Source organism: Aricia agestis, chromosome 3 (assembly GCF_905147365.1).
Source record: "Aricia agestis chromosome 3, ilAriAges1.1, whole genome shotgun sequence".
Taxonomy (NCBI): domain Eukaryota; kingdom Metazoa; phylum Arthropoda; class Insecta; order Lepidoptera; family Lycaenidae; genus Aricia; species Aricia agestis.
The window spans coordinates 17,616,244-17,639,281 of NC_056408.1; the positions used below are offsets into that span (position 1 = coordinate 17,616,244).

The following is a 23,038-nucleotide window of genomic DNA, read 5'->3' on the forward strand; positions in this document are numbered from 1 at the left end:
GTTCTATTGTCATAATATCAATTAATTTATGTTTTAGCTGTAGATTAGGGTAAATATGCTTTTATTATTATTGTGCTTGTTAACATCAGTTTTGTATATGACCTACATATGTGTAACACTTAATGGTGGCAGAATAAACGTTTATTTATTTATTTAAAAAAAAAACTTTGCATCTGCAAAATAAAACATCTTACTACAAAAGATTTAAACATCTGTTGAACAGTTGATTAAAGAAAAAATCAGTACAAAATGGTCTCAAAACAACTGTTCAACAGATGTTTAGTTTTTTGTAGTAAGACCGTTAATTTTTATTGGCGTACTATTGCTATTGTTACAAAAGCATTTGTTCGAGGTCATAAGTATGAAAAGTTAGAAGTGGCAAAATTCGTTAATTTTTAGTCTGTACAATATTTACTTACGAATCAAAAAGCAGTTAATATCATGTTTCCAAATAATTATTTTCAAAATTACGCATTTTTTAAATCGTGCTTACCGTAATAATTACGTAATATTTGACTGTTCAGGTTGAATAAACATACACCGTGTAATTATCCTATAGGAAGCACATACAACGTCGATATCAAAACAAAACTATCATGTTTTGAACCATGTAATATAAATTAGAGAATAGAGCCAATAAAAGCCCAAATTAATAATGCGCATAGAAATATTCGTAATCACGAAAACACCCGAATCTATTGCATTTTGCACCTTGTTCAAAGGAAATAGAAGTAAATATCATAAAGCCGGTGGCTGTCCGCTGTCGCCGGTCACCGGGAAGCCATCGCGGCGTTACCATGGTAACGTCCAAGCAACATCAGGCGCCTCTACGTCGCTGCAAAGCGCTGTTTTTCTTAAAGTTAAGTTTAAAACAGCGCTTGCAGCGACGTCTTCCGACGCTTGGGAAATACGACCGTCGCCGAAAAATTACGAAAATTTCTATGGGCATTATCACTTTGGGAGCACTGTAAGTACGTGTACCTAATGTCGTAGGTAATAAATAATAATATATTCAATCCTTAGTACTTTTTAAGTAGATTTATGCGCTTAAGTCCAAATTGGGAACCGAGACACAAAAGTTCATATTGATGTCAAAATTTTTAAGATATTCTCGTTATTTTTATTATAGTTACTATTGTTCAAGCAGACAATATCTAAAGTAGTTAGGATCTACAAAACAAGTCATACAATTTGTATGAAATACAACTATAAAATGAGTTATTTAATATAACGTAGTATTTACAACTTAACTTACTCTTTTATCGTTAAATACATAATAAATTATTACATATCGTCGTTCTAGATGTGATAACTCGTAAATACAGGTCTACCAGAATCTGATGGCAAATTTTGACGGCAGATTTTCATATCCTTGATTATTGGATAAATTTTTATATTTGCATGTTTCACACACAGAATAAGCCGCTATAAGGAAATTATAGGATCAAAATGTTTTATTTCAGTTACCCCGGTACTGCTAGAGTCAATTTATTTTCTCACTTTTTGCCATCCGATTCTGGTAGACCTATAATAATGCACACAGTTGGCACATACGAGCTGTCACATCTAGACCGAGGATATCTAAACATTACGTTAAATAGGATGCATGTATGTAACTATAAAGGCGCTCTCACACCAGGAGCATTCGCGTGTTATGTAAACACAGTTTTAGTATCTGATGTCAGTCCACTGACATGTCAGTGCTGACCAGGCACTGCCATAGTGTAAAGGCAGATTTACATAGAGGCTGTCGGAAGTGGACTGTGCTGACTTGAAATCAATTTACACTATGGCAGTGGCCAAGTCAGCACAGCAGTCAGTCAGTTACTGACTCAATCCAATTCTGCCTTAACGTTACGCGAATGCTGCCAGTGAGGGAGTGCCTTAATGAATAAGACCGCTGCCTAGAATTTGACCGGACATCGCGTCCCACCATCAATGCAGCGGCCTTAATCGTGCAAGATTTGAAACTTTTAAGTCAAAGTATGTTCTCCAATTAAAATCTTATGAAAATGAGTAATGATACAAATTACAATAAAACAGGAGAAAATAAACATTTACAAATGTATATAAAGCGATTAATATATAAATAAAATCTCTAAGTATCGACAATGATAATCACAAAACTGTTCATTGATTTCACTTCACAGAAGTCTTTAGTCTCCGCTGCTAGCGGGTACGTCGACACCGCGCTGAGAACTACACGTAAACTTCTATTATTGCACATGTGCGGTGTTGCATCTGAAATTGAAAAAAGAATAGTTTAAAAAATCAGGCGTTATTTTGCAAAAAACCATACTAATATTATAAAAGCCAAAGTATGTCTGTCTGTCTGCTACCTCTTTAAGTCTTAACACATATAAAACCACTGACCCGATTCTGAAAAAAATTGGTATAGAGAAATTTTGAGTCCAGACTTTTACTTTTCATCCCGGAAAGATGTACGATTCCCGCGCGACAAACAAATTTTGGCGCAACGGAGTTGCGGGCGTCATCTGGTTTAGTATTCGAAATTCGAATTCATAATATTAGTACACGTACCTATGTAAGGCTGTTACCATTTGTGTTTTAGCCCACAAAAAATGTTTTTGTCGAGTTATGAACGCAGTCTTGTTCATCCCATGAATATATGCTTAACAGCGTCCATGACCCATGCGAGGGGTGTTAGTATATGTGCGGATGTACCTGAGCGGGGCGGTGCAGCGCGGAGGGGAGGTGGTGGTCGCGCGCCTAGTGGCGAGCGGCCCCCGCGGCCAGGTCCACGGCGAGGACGGCGGCGGGGGCGGCGCGTCCTCAGCTGCGCCGGTGGCGGCCCCCGCGCCGGCGACGCTCGCGACGCACCTGCAACACAATAGGCCACAGGTTAGAGACGACCAGACCAGCCCCTTACGGCCTGTCCACATCTCCACCTCACGACGTCGTCAACGTGGAACGGTGCGGTAACGTAGCACGGTACGTTGACGCGACGTGAAAATTTCCGTCAACGTAACGTGTTTGTGTATAAGCTGTTGCAAAAGTGGAAGAAATCAAAATGGTCTACAGAAAGATTTAACACGTTAGCTGCCAGAACAAAATCGCAATGACGTCCAATTTCAAAATTTTGTATATCGAATCAGAATGTCTTAAAATACAAAAAATATAAATTTAGAGTTATTTTACGTGTTTATTTACATGAAAAATCGTTATATAAATATATCTCAAGCATATGTGACTGACGTGGCCCAAATGGAATGAAGTATAGGCACAGCGCCATGTCAAGCACTTTGTCAGGCACCCTGCTTCAAAACAATAAGTTGCGTAGTAACAATAAATGCGTTTGCGCGGGAACTTGCGTGGCAACTTGCGCTCGGGCCCGCCAAAACGCAATTGTGCGAAACTGCTTGACCCGCTTGACCAATCGCGTGAGCCCTGCACCCCGTTCCCCTTCCCCGTTGTTGATTCGTTGTAACAAATTAGTCGTTGTTATTCGTGCTTTGGAAAGTGATGCGTTTTGCTTCAAACAATGTCAAATATAGATAATCTAGATGATTTCGAACTATCGTTTATTGACCTACAGCATATTGACGAACTAGAAAAGGAGTTGACTCAAAGTAATTGCCCCCTGTTAGATTTTCAATGTGAGAGTGAATGTGATGATGACGAAGTGATTTTGCGTGGGCGTAGAATCAGAAACAGACGGTTGTACGTAATTGACAGTGATGATGAAGACGAAAGCTCAGAACTGCAGGTTACCTCTACAATTGATAAAGTGACTGATTTGTGGTGTGAGCCGGCTGGTAAGCAAAGAAAAATTATACCTTTTACTGAGTGCGCTGGTTTGAAACCATACAGTTTGAGAAGTTTGATGGCTCGTTCAAAATCGGAAGACTTCTATAATTTGTTAGTCCCGGATAGTGTTTTCGAAAATATAGCTATTGAAACAAACCGCTATGCTGCACAAACAAAAGAGAAGCTAATTTCAAAAAATCTAATCAAAAAAGGATCGAGGTTACTGGCTTGGACGGACACAAACAAAGATGAAATCAAAAAATTTTTTGGCCTGGTTTTATGGATGGGAATTGTCAAACTGCCAAAGTTAGCTGATTATTGGTCAACTGATCCCATGATAGCTCAATCTCTCCCACGGACGGTTATGCCACGTAACAGATTCGAAATTTTGTTACGCATGGTGCACTTTTCTAACAATGAAAACCAAAAACCTGGTGACCGTTTGTTCAAAATCCGTGAATTGGTTGATACTTTGAACCACAACTTTGAAACACATTACCAGCCTCAAGAAAATCTCTGCATTGATGAGTCTCTGATGCCGTTCCGAGGGCGAATTATTTTTCGTCAGTACATAAAATTAAAAAGGCACAAATACGGAGTCAAACTTTTTAAATTGTGCTCAAACCCTGGGTATACGCTCAGAATTCAAATATACGCTGGAAAACAAAATGAAACTGAATACACAACCCCTACTAATATTGTCATGTCACTCATGGAAGGATATTTACAAAAAGGCCATACGTTGTACACGGATAACTGGTATACCAGCGTGGATTTAGGACGAAAGCTCCTAGAACAAGATACTCATCTTGTTGGAACCCTGCGAAAAAACCGAAGGCATTTACCAAAGGATGTTGTAAATGGCAACATCAATAAAGGAGAGTTTCGTGCTAAGGAGAATGAAGATGGTATGACTTGCATGAAATGGAAAGATAAGCGCGATGTTTATTTACTGTCGACAAAACATTCTATCGGATTTACGAGAACATTCAAGAGAGACAAAGAAATAATAAAACCAAAAATTGTAATAGACTACAATAACGCAAAAGCTGCTGTAGACCTATCTGATCAAATGATAGCTTACTCTTCACCACTGCGAAAGACTGTCAAATGGCATAGAAAACTGGCTGTGGAGTTGCTGTTGAATACAGCTTTACTAAATTCTTACATAATTTACAAAGAAACTACAAAGTCTAAGATGGGTATAGTTGAGTTCAGAAAAAAATTGTGTAAGCACCTAATAGAAACAGGAAAAGAAAACCAAGAACCGGAAGCTATTACAAGAAATAGAAGGATGAAGCATGAGCTCAAAAAGAAAGACGGGCCAGTAAAAAAATCCCGAAAATACTGCTCAAGATGCTACAAGCTGAACGTACAAGCCATAGACCGAATTTATGCTAGAAAAAAGACTAAGCAAGTTGTGACGTACTGCTCACAATGCCCCAATGAACCACATTTATGCCTGGAATGTTTTAATTTTGAACATAAGTAATGATAACACAATAACACGTTTGGCTGTATTTCTTATAATAAACAAATTTAAAATTTTTGTATGATGTATTTCATTTTTAGAACGAAGTTCTTTATCGTGCGTTGCGAAAAAACACTTTATTCCGACACTTTTTCTAACGTGAGACATTAGGCGTTCATCTGGTGTCACAGAGATGGCGATGTAATCAATTCTTTCACTATAATCGAAAGAAACTTCGTTCTATCCGGGTAACCCTTGACACCTCTCAACTTTTTTCCCAGAAAATGTTGAGTAACTTGAGTTCTACTAAGAAAAGTAATAGGCCATGTTGCATATATCTAGTGCGGGGCCATGTCAGTCAATTCCAATAGAAAAAAGCAAGCTAAACGTGCCGGACAGCTCCCTACAAGCGTTTGAATTCTATGTCTCGGTGTCAGTCACCCGTGACTGACACGGCCTGAACAAGTACCATAGCTGTCAGGCATCAGTGCCTGACATGGCGGCTAACGTGTTAAAAAAAGCAATTCGGCTTGGTTGTCAAACGATTTAGTATTGCCAGAGTTAACACTAGAGTGGGCGCGCGGGCTACAAGTGTAGACCAAGGTGTTATTTTGTTGAATAAATCCTGAACGCGTCGTTTTACCGCACCCCCTCCCGTGTATTCCTCAATTACGAACCTCTTCGTCGATCAGTAGCGTGCCGATCACCGCGGCACACGGACGCCTGCGCAGGACGGCTAAGAAAGTGCTGGGCTACGCCTGTACCCCGCGCGACCATTCTAGGTAAGTTTTGAAATACCATGTATAATGGAATTATCGGAATATATCTCTATTGTTATGCATATTTATGTACAAAAATTATGTGGACATTTTATGTTAGTGTATTTTTTACATTTATAGAGTTAAAATACTTAGTTTTATTACATTTTTAGATAATTATGGCTTCCAACGACCAAATACTACGCTGGCTGATGGAAAATGACCAAGACAGTGACCATATAACTGAAAGTGAAGAAGAAGAAGAAGATCCTACTAGGCTGAGACATCTATCTGAGGATTCTTCACACGATTCAGAAAGTGAACAAGAGGCTGAAGTTGTAGATGAAAGTACCAACCAAGATTCTGAAGATGATGATGTTCCTTTGTCCAGATTGGCCAGTTACCAGTCCCGAAATGGTACAGAATGGAGTAAGTTTCCGCCTTGCACTACAAGAACACGATCACACAACATTGTCGCTCGCCCACCAGGCCCAATAGGATTGGCAAGAGATGCTAAAAGTGCTCTTCAATATTTTATACTTTTTTTTGATTCTGATATATTGAACATAATTGTCGAGTCGACAAATATTTATATAGATATAATAAAGAGCAAATTTCAAAGGAAGCGAGATGCAGCTAATACGAATATAGTAGAAATAAGAGCACTAATAGGTTTACTATTGATAATTGGCACTTGCCGCTCAGGGCGTAGAAATATTCAAGATATATGGGATAATTCAAAAGGTTGTGGAATTGAAATGGCTTACACTACCATGTCCGAGAAAAGGTTTAGATTTCTTTTGCGTGTTCTCCGTTTTGACGATGTTAGAGATAGACAGGCTCGTTCCCAGACTGATCGTTTAGCAGCTATTCGCCAAATTACAAACAAAATGGTTCAAAATTGTAGACATTATTACACACCAAGTGAAAATCTTACAATAGATGAACAGCTAGTAGCTTTTAAGGGACGCTGCGGCTTTGTGATGTATATGCCCAATAAGCCGGCCAAATTTGGCATCAAGATAATAATGGTCGTAGATGTAAAATATCCTTATGTCTACAATTTCGAAACTTATGTCGGCATGCAGCCAGAAGGACCTTTTAGGCAGTCTAACAAGGTTCCTGATATTATTCATCGTATTTTGAATCCATTATATGGCTTGGGTTGCAATGTCACAATGGATAACTGGTTTACCAGCATTCCTGTATGTAAAGAACTTTTAAGTCAAAAGATCACAACAGTTGGCACATTAAAAAAAAATAAACCAGAGATACCAGAGTTGTTCAAAACAACACAAGGCAAGATACTTTGTGAGTCTACATTTGGCTTTCAATCTGATTGCACACTTGTAAGCTATGTACCTAAAAAAAATAAAGTAGTTTTGTTGCTCTCTACCCTCCACAATGATAACAAAATAGATTCCGATAGCGGTGAAGAAAACAAGCCCGAAATCATTACATTTTACAATAAAACTAAGTGCGGGGTGGATATTTTTGATAAAATGTGTAGACAGTATGATGTGACACGCACCACGCGTAGATGGCCGGTTACATTGTTCTATAATTTGCTTAATATGGCTGGTATAAATGGTCTTGTAATACATCAGATGAATAACCCTGAGAAGAAGGTGGTACGTCGTCATTTCTTACAAGAAGTCGCATTTGAACTTACAAGACCATTGATTGAGTACCGCATATCGCAGAAAAATATACCAAGGGGTATAAAATTGAAAGCAAGATTGCTTCTTGGACTAACCGAGAACTCGACACAACTCACTTTGCCTATTCGCACCGGTGTAGGACGATGTGCATTTTGTACCAGAGCTCGAGACCGAAGCACTCGTAAACGATGCGAGAATTGCATGAAGCCAGTTTGTACCGAACATCAGGTGCTGTTGTGCCCTGAATGCAAAGAGATGGATTAAGACATAGTTCTAAATTTTGATAAATACTATCAAGTAGATGATAAAAAAATATTTCTTCTTATGTATTATTTATTATTATAAAAAAAATACTGATTGATCTCAAGAAGTCCAAAAATTTTGTTTTTTTTAAAGATTACTGTTTGTGCCATAAAACTGTAGTGTAAAACTAAGTTAGTTACTTTTTTTCTCTTTATATATTAAGAATAAGATGATTATTCATTTTACACAAATCTTGTGTCGTTTTATTCATCAATAACCCAAACAATATTTTTTTCATTGGGCTACACATGTACCCCACGCGACCATTTAAGGAGTCAATTAGGGCGCGCCTACACTAGTGTTAAGTGTTAAAAGCTGTACTATAACACCAAAGGTATGCCAAAATAAAGGGAGGCCTAAGACATCTTACTAAGCTCTCAACGAACTAGGAGAAGAATTACAAAACCCGGAGGTTTTGTGCTCAGCAGCTCAGACGAATCTTACTAAGAGTGGCAAAAGAACAGCCGCCCAAGTAATAAACTTAGCACTTACTGCAAGTCTTTGCAGATTTAAGCGCATGAAAGTTATAAACGACACTCCATCTCTCTATGACAGCTTACTCAGTACTCACCCGAAGAGGCAATGACTCTCATTACTGACACTGATTTGGGAAAAGAGGAATATATTCATATACAAAGGAGTGCTAAATCCCGCGGTGCAAATATTTACCCACCTTACAACGTTATAGTCAAAGTGAAAAAGCAATGCTACCCCTGTAATATCAGCATTACTGAGACTGAATTACACATTTCTGTCCAAGATATCCTTAACCATACAATTGAAAGGCTAGCTTATGTGCAACAAAATGTACTTTTCCTATATCATGACCACGCAAGTAACATACCTATCGATGTAATATATAAATGGGGTCTTGATGGAAGCGGTGGACATTCCATATACGAGCAATGTTTGCGAATCTATGTATGCAGATACAAACATAATTCTTTGCGCGTTCCTTTACAAATGTTCGAGATTAATGCCAAAGGCAAACATGTGTTATGGCAAAACGCATTTCCATCTTCTTCGCGTTACAGCCGCATTATTCGTCTACAGATAGAAAAAGAAACAAAAGAAGCGGTGAAACTGCATTATAAGGCAATAACAGAGGAAATATTGCGTCTCTCTCCAACTGAACTTACTCTTGGCGACAATTTAAACATAATCCTGTGTGTACAATGATGGATGGAAAGACTTGTTATGTTTTAACAGATACTGCCTCTTCAAAAGCGTGCAATGTGTGTAAGGCAACACCAAAAGAACTATATAATTATAGACTTGCTTTTGAAGAAACCATATCCTACGACTTCTTTCAAGTTTGGGATATCCGTTCTCCATTCATATTTGAGATGTTATGAATACCTCTTGCATATTGCTTACAGATAAGAAATGCACTAATGGCAAGCTAGAGGTGAAAGACAGGAAAAGTATAATCACCACCAAGTTTTATCAGGAAATGGGCTCGGTTGTAGATCAACCAAAGCAGGGAGGTGGCAATTCGAATGATGGTAATACAGCCAGGAAATTCTTTGCTGATCCCACAAAATCTGCATCGTGTACCGGCTTAGATCCGAATATTATTCAAAGATTTTCCAACATAATAATGCCCGTGTTCACCAACAGCACCTAAACCATATCTTTACTAAGTATCCCTTAGCATAAGGGCTACCTAAAATCATCACCTATCCCAAATTTCGTTTCACGATCGTAAGGGTCACCCAGGTAGGTGTCCCTTTGTTAGGTGACGTTTAGTGCGAGGCCATTTATCGAGCAGTTATCGATAACTTATTACTTATTAGTATTTATGTTTTTGTAAGGTATTTAGCAGAAATAAAATACATTTACATTGTTTTTAAGGTTATTATAATAAACTTTAGTGTCTGTAATAAGTTTCATGAGATTTTTTAACGAAAATGTTAAAAAATAATTGTGTTTGGCTTAATGATGAGTATGTCATTGTATAAAAAAAAACAAATGTCATTTTGACGACGGACGATCGGGGGAGGGGAGTCGGGACTCGGGACATTTCGCGCGCTATTCCGCATTTTTTCTGTATTCGTTTGAGTTTACATTTTCGTTTACTGTTTGATTTCGGTATTTTGTTGGTAGTAAATTTGTTTATTTAGTCGACCATGGCTGAAAAGAGAAAACGTGGACAACATTTTTCATTAGAAGACAAAGACAATCTAATAAAGTTGTTGTTGTTACACAAAGAAACTATTTTGAATAAAAAGACTGACGGTACAACTAATGAGTCAAAAAACGATGCTTGGAATGCTATCACACTGTGTGATAGCATTCCAAGCATCGTTTTTTGACTCACACACTCGTTCAACTCCTCATCAAGCACATATAGGTAAGAACAAACATCCTAAAATTAAAGCAAGATTTAGGTTACAATATGTAGATGCATAGGTAAATTGGGTTGTTAGTAATAATTAGGTAGGTATCACTGAAGAATAACATCTATAAATTAATTTTTTACTATTTCAGGAATAAATAATCATTAGTTAAACTGTGGGAGAAATTAAAAAGTGAGAGTAAGCTGTATTTTTCTAAAATAAGGAACAGTAACTCACAAACTGGAGGCAGACCCTTGTTAGTAAAATTTGACCCTCTGCTAGAACAAGTTTGTTCTGTCCTTGGCCGTGGCTGCTCAGGGATACTAGGAGTGCCGGACAGTGATGCAGAGATAGCAGTCGTAGCAGATTATCTTCCTAGATTAGCACAAATATTGCCAAACAGCATCAATGGAGATGGAAACTCTATGGGACAAGCTGAAGAAATTGGGGTAAGTTCTTATTTTCCACATTAATTATACATTTTTATGGAAGCTCATTCAATAGTTAATTTTTTTTTATTATAGGTATTAACTGATCTTCAGGCTCCAATGAAACTAATTGAAACCCCAGTACGGGCTCCGAGGCCGGTGGACTTGGCAATACAAATCATCCCATTTATGGATGAATCACATATTGAAGTAAGTTGAACTGTTTATTTAAAGAATTATATAACATACTTTTAATTATGGCTGTGTAAATTAATAGTTTTTTTTTCAGAACACCCGAGAATCTCTAAAAATAATTAAAAATAAATCCCCATTTTGGACTACATCAGGAGCAAGACCCACTTCGTCTTGCTCTCAGGAGTCCCGCCACAAAAGTGAATTTTAGCTCCTTTGTGGTGAGAGTCCCGACGCACCATCTACCGACCTTCGAGAAGGAGGAGTTCTGGCCGATTGGAGTCGTCTACAGGAGGTTCCGAGGACGACTTCCGAACACGTCGCGCCCCACGTCGCAGACAATACGTGTTTAGTGTTTAGAGCTTAGTGTTAGCTTTAGTTTATATGTTATGTATGTTAGTCTATAAGGTATATATGTATAATATGGGCCAAGATGCCTGATTCAAATAAATAAATAAATAAAATAAAAATATTTTTTTAGAGCATACTGCATGGACATTGGACACTGCGAAAGCGTTTATTGAAAAGTACGGTTGGTGTAAAATGAGCGCATCTGTGCATAAGCTCCTTATTCACGGAGCAGATACAATAAATTCGCTACCTTTACCAGTCGGACTCTTTTCCGAAGATGTGCTGGAAGTCAGTCAAAAAGAATACAAAAGTTTGCGATTGTTTCACGCGAGAAAAACCTCCAGAGTGGACACCAATACAGACATCGTGCACTGGATGTTGATTGCTTCAGATCCAACAACAGCAGCAAAACGCAAACCCCATAAAAATACAAGAACACCATTTTCGAATGATATCGCCAATATGCTGGATCCAGATATTATTCCTTCATTACGTGCGTTAGATGATCAAGATGATAAGTTGGAGAGTGATGACGATGATGATAAATTTGGTTCAATGTATACATTATGAACATCATAATATATATATATTTTTTTTTTTTATTCTATTTTATTTAAGGGACTTTTTTCACAGTGTGAATATGTCAGTCCCATCGTAACCTATACAATATACCTAATACTATCTACGTTGGCTGTACAATGCAAACAACATACTTGCAGCAACTGATGTTGGCTCGGACAATAGACCGTGAAAAGCACCCATATCTTGTAAATTCAAGCCAAATTTTGATACAAGTATGTTTCTTTCAGTGGCGTATCGGACACATTCCATTAGTATGTGATGTAAGTCTTCAACTTTGTTACATATTTCGCAATTTGGAGAATCTGTCTTACGCATTAAATACCCAAAGGAATTCAATGGAAGGTGTCCTGAACGCATTCTGAAACTAGTAATCAGTCTTAATCTATTTATACAAAAATTTAAAAACCAAGGTATACGAGGAGGCTCAGATTGTAAACTCTTATACCATATTCCTTTAATTTTGGATCTTTCATCAAAATAAGTTTTCCATTTTTCGAAACATTTCTTTTTATATTTGCCAAAGTATTCTGAATAATTAGGTAACAAATCCGAAACAATTCCTTCTACCACCGCTTTTTTCGACAATCTGTCAACCTCTTCGTTACCTGTTAGACCTATATGTGCCGGAACCCACTGCAATACCAGAGAACCACCTACAGAAATTAGTTTATTAAGTTTATCTAATATTTCGTACGCCACAAACAAACCACAGCTTCCCAATAAGCATTTATTTATATGTAGAAGTGCACTTTTACTATCAGTAAAAATAGCAACTTTTTTATGTCCTAAAGATACCAAATATGTAATGGCTTTCAATATTGCACAAAGTTCCGCCGACATCATAATATATTTTTATTTCGAGGTTTAAGTTTTTTATTTCTGGGACATATATAACCTTAGGTTTAATATTATGTCCCAGGTACACCTACTTTACACTCGTGGCGACTACACGAAAACCATTTTGTAGACAATTATTATTTTTAAAACATTGTTTTATTATTAATGTGACGATTTTTACTGATGGGGCCTCATCAATTTGTCAGGCCTAACGAATGTAAGTACATACAAAATTTCATTAAAGTCTGTTGAGCCTTTTTGAAGGTGAGTTCACAATTGTTTTTTCACTTTTGTATGGGCAAGCGCCCCAGCGTCACGAGCTGGTCTTTCAGCGCTGCTACTTTCACAGTGAACTCTACGAGGAACACATTCACACCCTAAAGTATTATCAATTAGTTTTGTTACACCTTGTATATTTTAACCGTGGGAGAGCCAAGCTTCGGCACAAATGGGCCGGGTCGACCGGATAAATAACACGGGCTCACAGAAAACCGGCGTGAAGCAGCGCTTGCACTGTGTTTTGCCCAGTGAGTGAGTCTACCAGAGGCCCAATCCCCTTACCTATTTCCTTCTCCACCCTCTCCTACTACCCTATTACCTCTTAAAAGGGCGGCTACAGGCACACCTGCAGCTCGTCTTATGTTGCGAGTGTCTATGTGGTTGCTTTCCATTAGGTGACCCGTATGCTCCCTTATTTTATAAAAAAGGTGTAATACGTACACTTCCATCTCCCTCCGCCCACCGCTCGTACGCCCGCTCGCGCTTCAGCCACTCCTGGTACTTGTACCACCACTCCTCCCACTTCACGTAGTCGCCCAGAGTCAGCCCTGAAACAGAACAGTATATTTAAGTATTTTTGCCCTACAAAAGGTGGAGTAGAAGCGTTTATGATGTTATGTTATTAAGGTATGAAGGCCTAATAAAAATCCAAATTTTCGACCTTGGGAAGAAAAGGCGCGAGCCGCCATCTTGAATTTAATGTGCCAAAATTACGTTTTTTTAAATAATTTCTCAACCGTTACTTTATGCCAAAATAGTCTATGGGAAGTAGAAAGAAGACAAAATTACCAACATTTTTCTCATACATATTTATTCTGTAAGTTTTATAGGTAAAAAGTTACATCTGTAAGAAAAAAAACAAAATTACAAAAAATCATTAATGTTAGGTAGGTACTTAAATTATAGATTTTGACTACTTTTTAATTGACACAAGTGTCTATAAGAAGTATAAAAAACACAAAATTACTAATATAGATGCAAGCATTTGGTTACAAGCATGGATACAAGCAAATATTTTCAAAAAAAATATACTGTTATATTGGCCTTGGTAGCTAGCTATTACGTGGCGCGTGGTGATGGCCAAGGTGTATGAAATGTTGCCGTTCCGCATTCTCTAACTACGTGAGAGAGCGGGAGGGCATCATGACGCACATTCGCGGTCCTGTTTTAACTCATGGGTGAGTCATGTCAAGATGGACGATGCAGCCTCAGTGCGCTCATTGCTCGCTATCGGCTGCACGTAATTTTGTCGTTTAAGGAAGTGAATTTATATAATTTGTATATTATGTCATCTACGGAAGTGAATTTATGTTTTATTTGCAATAAAACTTTAAGTGAAAGTGACTCAGTTCTTGTGAAAGAGAGAGGCGTGCAGACGCTTATTAAATCGAGTGATAAACGTGGCCATCAAGAACATGCGCGCTTTTTGAAAACATTGTCGTCTGTGATGGTTGCACTCCGCATGTCAAAAGAATTATAATAACGAAAAACTGATCGCCGCGTACAATAAAAAAACTAAAGCGCCCTCAACGACGTCAACGTAACGTCGATCGGTTATCCCAAGTTTCAATTTTAATACGCAGTGTTTTATATGTTCTAAAGAAATAACAGACGACTTTTTGAAAAAACAGTCAAAAAGAGGGTTATTGGATAGAGATAAAATTTGCCCCGTGGAGAAATTAGAATGGGGACGACAGATAATAGATCGCATTCAACATGTGATAGACTTAGTTGCCGTGGGTGGAAGGTACCATCATTCATGTTTAAAACGGCTCTATTCTCGAAGACCTTCGGGACAAAAGAGAGGGTATCGGGCTATCGGCCCGCGAATAATGTAGATGAAGATGAAAACTCTACAAGTTTTATTGCAAGAAATAATTGTGAAAAAAAAAGTTGGCTCTATTGACAAATGGAATAGAATATGCGAAGCGATATCTCACGCTGTAATTTCAGCAATAAGACCTAGATCTTTTTTGTCGCTAATTTTAATCGGTATCAGTACATATTTGTACAAGAAGTTTGAATCAAAGAAACTTATCGACTTACTGTCTTCGTTAGGCTTCGCGGCGTCGTACTTTGAAACTACACTCTTCGAAAAATCTGCCGTTATTCGTCCTGATGCGGCTGGCACCTTGGTTGACCCAGATTCATTCTCTCAAGTTATTTGTGATAATGCGGATCACATGTCAATACAATAGATGGTTTGCATACTGTTACATTATGGGAGCTATCCAGTGCGTAACCCCTTATGATGCCGTATCACCCGATCAAAACATCCTACGATTGTCTAATTTGCCATCGGCTCAAGTAGTAGGAAAATTTGGCTGCGTAGGTCTTTCAGTTTTCAATAAAAAAGAGAATACGGGTTTAAAAACGGTGAAAATTTTAGATGTTGAGAAAATACATCCACTTTCAAAAGACATATTGCCTTCGGGTCCAGACCTACTATGGCTTTACGGCAAATGGTCTAAATTGGAACTACCAGGATGGAACGGCTTTATGGAGACGGCAACGGCTGAAGAACCATTCGTAAAATCGAAGATAATGTCTTCCGTTCATAAACTTTCCACCTAGCCAATATGATACGATTTATACGGCTCTTCGCTTAGCTGTCGAAAAATGTTCCAACCAAAAAACTGTCTTCGTTACATTCGACCAGCCACTATATGCAAAAGCTCAGGAAATTGTCGCAAACAACACCGAATTTCGAAATGTTGTCCTGAGACTTGGTGGATTCCATCTACTCATGTCTTTCTTGGGTGCTATTGGCTTCATAATGGCAGGCAGTGGACTAATGCCCGGTTCCAATATACACAAAACGAATCGTTTTGCTTACGGATGGTAGATTCGAGGACGAGGCGTAACCCGAAAGTGTTTCTATAAAAAACGTTTCGTAAGCAAAGTTACCGTATGCTTGGTACCTGCGGATGGTAGGCGGTACGGAGGGCTTTTATAACGGACCGTTAGGTTATTGTATGGGCATGGAAGCATGTGGCGTTTCTATAAATTATTTTGTTACGTCCAAGTTTACTAGACGTTAGTTGTTTACATACCGCGCGAAATCAGGCGGTTGAACGTTGTTGTGTTCTTTAATATTGTGAGAAATACTCATTATGTCTCATTCAGACAGTGATCAGACTGATCTTAGTGATCTAGAAATTTCATCAGACTGGAATGGATCTGATTCCGACGAAAATAGTGGTAACAATCATAGGATCATTCAGATTTTTAGCTTAGATTTCGACTGGATAAACCGTGCGTTGAATGCTTACTTGCTAAAAATATAATATACCCTTACTTAAAAGTGAAGGGAACCTGCAGGTATGTATGTAGTGACTGTTTTAATTTGTTGCTTAAAAATAGAATGATCAAAATTATTTTACTTTTGGTGCCTGGAAAGGAACCTACTTACGATGCACAGTGTGATAAAAACCTCAATTTTGTTCCACCTTGTTTTTCTTTCAAAATATTATAGTTGATAGCTATATAAACATTAGAGTAAAACTCCGAGATCGATATTCTTTGTAATTTTTTTTTAAAGAGAGTCAAAGTTGGCCTTTATCCGGGTCATTTTGCAAAAAAATTTAATTTACAAAAAACTAATCAAGTAACATTATTTTTGTTTATACCAATTGAATAAACACTTAATACTATACTTTTTTCCAAATTTGGTTAACCTACTGTGATCAAGTAGGGATATGTTAATTTATTTATTAATTTTAGATTTCATTATTTTAAGCATTTTAAATTTTAATTTTAAATATTATTTTAAATGTCAAATCAATGATCACAGTATATAATAGGTATTTTGCGTTTTGTTCTCTTCGGCAATAATTGGTAAAACTTACCAAGTTTTACCAATTATTGCCGAACTACATTTTCTACTAAAATGTTTTTTTTCTTCATCGTAACAAACCAAATTAAATAAAACGCGGATTATTTAAGTGATTATTAAAGTGATCAAGCCGTTAATAAACATTGGTTACCATAAATTTGAAATGAGTAGGGTTTTAATATCAAAACGAAGTATTACCGTCGGGAGGGCTTCGGTTAGCGCGTTACTAACGACTGTTCGTAGCAGGTAGAAGCTAAAATAACTTTGTGAAACGCCTTTAACGGTTCGTTACCCGTAAGTGTAAAACGTTTGGTAGCTGATGTACAGTGACGATTCGTTAGATATAGGAACCGGGCATAAAAGATTTGTTTACTACTATTTACGCTGAACATAGTGTAGAAAAAATGCTGGCTGGTCATGCTTACGCTCGTGCAATTCGTGCACATATATTATGTCATCTTGCTTTGGCACATATAATTCTGGAATCCATTGAGTTTACAGACGACGATTGTAATGTGATGAAACAATTACATGATCAAGTAGATAAATCGACGATCCTGAGAGTAAATGAAAGCAATGAATTCAGAGTTGTGGCTGCTAAATTCAAAGAAGCGCTTACAAAGTTAGAAGGCAATGGTCCTACAGCTAAACTATGGATTCAGTACTTCCAAATGATCACGTTAGTAAAACATTTCATTGAAGCAGAACGATCAGGAAATTGATAACTGCATCTTGACACAATTCAAAGAATGCTTCCTTATTTCCATTCAAGCGGCCACTTTTTTTATGCAAAATCTGCTCATCTTTATCTGCAAAGCATGTTAGACTTGGAAAAAGAAATGGATCCGGTTGAATACCACAAATTTACATCGCTTGGCTATTTTACGATCAGACGTACAGATAAGTTTTGGTCAGGAATCTGGAGTGACATGACAATCGAGCAAACCTTAATGCGGATGATGCACAGCTGTGGAGGCCTTACTCGTGGCCGTGGAATCAGTGACAGCGTACTCGTACTGTTGGACTTTAGGAATGATATCACTTCACAATGTTTGCGATTCAATTGAAGAATATTGTAATATTCATTTGGATACATCAGAACAACATGTCGATACAAGGACTTCACGCGTATCTCGTGACAATCAAGACTTAAAAAAGCTGTTGGATTGGTTATCACAACATCCTCCCTTTCCCGAAATCGATTTACTCATTTCTATTAGCACCGGAGTACTTGTTTTTCTTCTGATAAATGAAAATATAAATTGTCATTTGTCTAGAGAAAAAGGTATTGAAGGAATGTTGACCACGGTATACACATATGACAATTTTGAGTCTATTAAATTAAAACGCAAAGACAAGGTACTTTCATTGGCAGCAGTTAACAACAGTGTAAAGGTCGGCGAATACACATTTACGATCGAATCATTAACATTGTTCCAAAGGATGTGTATCGCCAGGAAAACTGATGATGAAGTGAAAGACTTCCCTTTATTCTTATTCTCAGAAGAAGGCATGCGCAAAGGCACAAAATCTTCTTTGTATGCAGCTTTTACACAACTCCCAGAAAAAATGGACAGCGCAAATAACACAAAAACCATTGTAGATGGAGGATATCTACTACACAAAGTAGTACTGCATATTAATGACCAGTTTGAGACAATTTGTGAGAGGTACGTTCAATATGTACGTAACCATTATAGTTCAAATGCAGTCGTTATTTTTGATGGATATCCATCTGATGGCGCAAAGGAAAATACAAAGTCTGCAGAAAGACTACGACGATCGAAGAAACATATATCAGCAGATGTACATTTTGATGAAACAATGGCAGCTCAAGTATCACAAGAAAGATTTTTGGCTAATACTAACAACAAAAGCCGTCTTATAACAATGCTGAAACAAAAAATGGAACAAGCCGCTATTGAAGTCAAGCAAGCTGAAGAAGATGCTGACGTGCTAATCGTCAACACAGCAATATCTTTGTGTGCAACATTTGAACATGTAATTGTCGTTGGCGAGGACGTTGAACTTCTCGTTTTGCTAACAACACTATCTCCACCTCAAAGCAACATATACATACAAAAGCCTGGTAGAGGCAAAACTGCTGAATTGAAATACAAAGAAGCTGCAAAGAACATTCTATTTCTGCATGCTTTTAGTGGCTGCGATACGACATCGTCTCTTTTAAAACCAAGGGAAAATTAAATTTTGTTCTCTTGTTGAGAAAAACCCACAACTTAATGCTATCATCAGCGTCTACAAAAATGAAGCAGCAAAACCAGAAGACATCGAAGACGCTGGAGCACGTTTTCTAGTTACTTCGTACGGAGGCGACATGGAAAAGGAATCCCTAGAAGAAATCCGGTATCAACGATTCGCACAATCGACAATAAAAAGTAAATTCAATCTTGCTTCGTTGCTACCGACAAAGGACGCTGCACGATATTATGCGTTCAGAACATACCATCAAGTTCAGAAATGGTATGGAATTAAAAAAAATCCAGAAGACTGGGGCTGGAAATATGACAACAACAGGCTCATTCCAATAAAAACAACAGAGAAAGCAGGCGCTTTTGAAGATAATTTCTTGTCACTGCAAAAAAGGATGCAGTAAATCATGTAGCTGCAGAAAAGCTGGACTAAAATGCTCTGTCGTGTGTGGATTCTGTAGTGGTCAGTCATGCGGAAATGCGTTGGAGATTGTAATAGATGACGAGGACTGTAATGATGAAATTTCATCATTAGAAGCCCGGATTGTCACAGATAATGAGACAGAAAATGTCGACGACGACAAAGTAGTTGTAAACATTAATCAACCCGGGCTATCAAAACGGTTTAAAAAGTAATTTTGAATAATTTTATATAAAAAATTAAGTAAGATTGATGATTATTGCAATTTTGTTTTTCTTGTGATAGATGTAACTTTTTATCTATAAAACTTACAGAATAAATATGTATGAGAAAAATGTTGGTAACTTTGTCTTCTTTCTACTTCCCATTGACTATTTTGGCATAAAGTAAACGGTTGAGAAATTATTTAAAAAAAAACGTAATTTTGGCACATTAAATTCAAGATGGCGGCTCGCGCCTTTTCTTCCCAAGGTCGAAAATTTGGATTTTTATTAGGCCTTCATACCTTAATAACATAACATCATAAACGCTTCTACTCCACCTTTTGTAGGGCAAAGACGTTTATAAGTCCCCACAGACTGGATTAATACAGGGGGGTAATAATATGACTGTTTAGTTTATTAAGAATTTTATTTTAATTTCCTAATATTCGACGTGTATATAGCCTTTTCTTTTTTCAGCATAGGTTTATTGTTATAACATATTTTTCTTTTTACCCAGTTTGACTTATATTGATATTATTATTTTAGATTACTTTCACTTTAATATTTTTGAAAAGAAATAAAGACAATGGGAGGGCCCAATAAAAACGCAGCCCGTATGAGGGCAAACAAAAATAGAGAAAATAATACAGATAGGACAGAAAGACTTTAAAAAAAACTCAAAGCGAAATGCCAACTCCCGTTCACAAGAAACGCCTTGAGAACGTGAGACAAGGTTGTCACAGGTTAGAGCGTATATACAAAATCGTTTATCAAATGAATCTCCTGAGCAATATCAATGCAGGCTTAATGCCATGAATGAGCGCTTAAATAGCGAAACTCCTGAACAATATTATGAGCATAGGCTCAATGTTATTCGTAATCGTCTAGATAATGAAACTCCTCAACAATATGAGCATAGGCTTAATGTTATTCAATATCGTTTATCAAATGAAACTCCTGAGCAATATCATCGCAGGCTTAATGCCATGAATGAGCGCTTAAATAGCGAAACTCTTGAACATATGAGCATAGGCTCAATGTTATTCGTAATCGTCTAGATAATGAAACTCCGGAACAATATGAGCATAGGCTAAGTGTTATTCATAATCGCTTAGATAATGAAACTCCGGAACAATATGAGCATAGGCTAAGTGTTATCATAATCGCTTAGATAATGAAACTCCGGAACAATATGAGCATAGGCTGTGTTATTTATAATCGCTTAGATAATGAAACTCCAGAACAATATGAGCATAGGCTGTGTTATTTATAATCGCTTAGATAATGAAACTCCGGAACAATATGAGCATAAAAGCCTTTATATCCGTTATGGATGATTTATACAGTATTTTTCAGAGCGAAGTAACCACTCCTCAAATACTGTAGTGCCTGGGACAAGATTTAAATGTCCGCAGGCTGATTATGTATCTTTAGCAGATGGTTAGCAGACAGCAAGCGGTCGCGCAGTTGTCGCGCGATCGGTTGCTAATCGCTGAAAAAAATCGTATTAATTAAATAAGCCTGTCGCTCTGCTGTTGTCCGCTACCTGTTAAATGCATTTTTAGCGACAAAAAAAGCGCCACTAGCGATCTTGTAGCAACACGTGGAACTAATTTAAAACGTCAAGTGTTTTGTTTACAAAACATACAAGTGAATTCTTAGTTATTTATTACAAAAAATGGGCTGGAGTGGTGAGAAAAAGTGGATTTATTGGCTCTGGAAAAGCACTCGAAGCAAACTTTCAAGAAAGTTATACGTATGCAGGCAACAAGTGAGTATTCAGTATTATGAGATTTGTTTTCACCGAGGTTGGTTCTTTGAGGTATAATCGCGTACAATTTATTGTATTTGCATTTTTTAGTATAAAATGGAACACAGAGTCTCCAACTCACAGATCGAAGAACTGTTGGACCACTTGGCTGGTCATTCATCATTAGCCAAAGGTGTTGGTCTTGGGGCAAGGTCGAAATAGACCATTGACAGAGAGTGGAACGATCTTGCCCAAAAATTAAACGCTCATGGGTCGGAAGCTAATAAAAGTGGTCAACGGTGGAAATGTGTGAGTATTCTTTACAAAATATAACTCTGTCTTTACTTACCTAGAATTACTTGCAAGTGAATTTTTATTGAGTTCACCTCGGTTAAGTGCATATCATACTATTATTATATCAAATTTAGCAATACATAATTTATTCATGAATACCCATTTCTTTGATATAAAGTTGTGATAATATTCATCTATCTATATGGAATCTATAATATTCTTATAATATTCTTTCCTTTGAATTCAGTATTGGGCTGATATTAAACACAAAGCCAAGTCAAGAGCTGCTCCTAGGCGGCGAGATGCTTCTGGCACAGGTGGTGGACCATCAAGAGAAGAAGATCTGTCTGAAACAGATCGAAAGATCTTGGGGATAATTGGGGATGCTGCAGTGTATGGAGACTCTCAACACCGAGTGCCCGTTTTTGTCAGTAATCAGTATTAAATTAAATTGTTATTAATATCATCTTGCATTGTTTGCAGGAAATCCAAAATGAACCTCAGACTGTGAATGTGATAGAGGATATTATAGTACCTGAGGATGTTGTGCCTGTAAGCACGCCAGGTATGTTTAATATACTTAACACATTCATAATAATATAATAAATACAAAATATATTCTCTGTAAACAAAATTATATAGATACCTATTTGTTTTTAGAATCACCTTCAAAGACTGGGCGTACAAGCACAATAATATGTAAGTAACTAAAACTTTGCACCTTATTAAAACACTACTCCCAAATGCTTTTTACAATCAACATTGTAATTTTTACAGACACTATGCATACACCACCAGGGGACAAAAAATCTAATGTGTGTGAAGTTAAAACTGGTAAGGTTACTTCTATAAAACAGTAAATAATTTCTGTTGTATGATAATTCAAACTTAAAAATGTTATTCATTTCAGCAACGGCAAGTCCCGCTACCTCCAGGCCTCTGAAGCGTTCACTGTTCCAGGACTCAAAGATTAATAAAAACTCCAATAAGTCAAGTAAGTGTAAGACTTTCAGTATTATTGTAAAGGGCCTGAATATTATCTATGTATGACCAAATTTTTAAATTGGAGTTACTTATGTTCTGTTACCCACTCGAGCGCTACCTGCCGACGGTCGGCAGATAAAAAAAAGCACTTGAGCGCTGACTGCCGATGGTCGGCAAGTTGTTCGATCTTCGCCTTTATGCTTCTATTTTAAAAACAAATATAGCTATCCTATTCTAACAAACAGCATTTTGTAGTGGAAGAATAAGACAAGTATATTATACAGCCACAATGTTTGGCCAACGTTAAAAAGCGACGCATGACGCCATTCTATCTATGGTAAATCTGTTAGTGTTCTCTCGAATTTAACAAGG

At 37.3% G+C, this 23,038-nt stretch overlaps 1 protein-coding gene and 1 long non-coding RNA gene across 5 annotated transcripts in view; one reads left to right on the forward strand and one right to left on the reverse strand.

Annotated features, from left to right (window-relative positions):
- Nucleotides 1–1,483: 1,483 nt before the first annotated feature.
- The window catches only part of LOC121725575 (serine/arginine repetitive matrix protein 1), a 56,046-nt gene continuing 34,491 nt past the window's right edge, over nt 1,484–23,038 (reverse strand). For all 4 annotated transcript variants that reach the window (XM_042112594.1, XM_042112595.1, XM_042112592.1 and 1 more), the window contains 3 exons: nt 13,411–13,517; nt 2,686–2,841; nt 1,484–2,241 (listed from right to left, as the gene is read on the reverse strand). In XM_042112594.1, coding sequence (XP_041968528.1) covers nt 2,794–2,841; nt 13,411–13,517 — 155 coding nt within the window. In that variant the 3' untranslated portion in view covers nt 1,484–2,241; nt 2,686–2,793. The remainder of the gene's footprint in view (nt 2,242–2,685; nt 2,842–13,410; nt 13,518–23,038) is intronic.
- Nucleotides 22,346–22,680, forward strand: LOC121725593. The gene is made up of 3 exons (XR_006035405.1): nt 22,346–22,381; nt 22,460–22,516; nt 22,593–22,680. It is a non-coding gene; the product is annotated as an uncharacterized LOC121725593 (long non-coding RNA).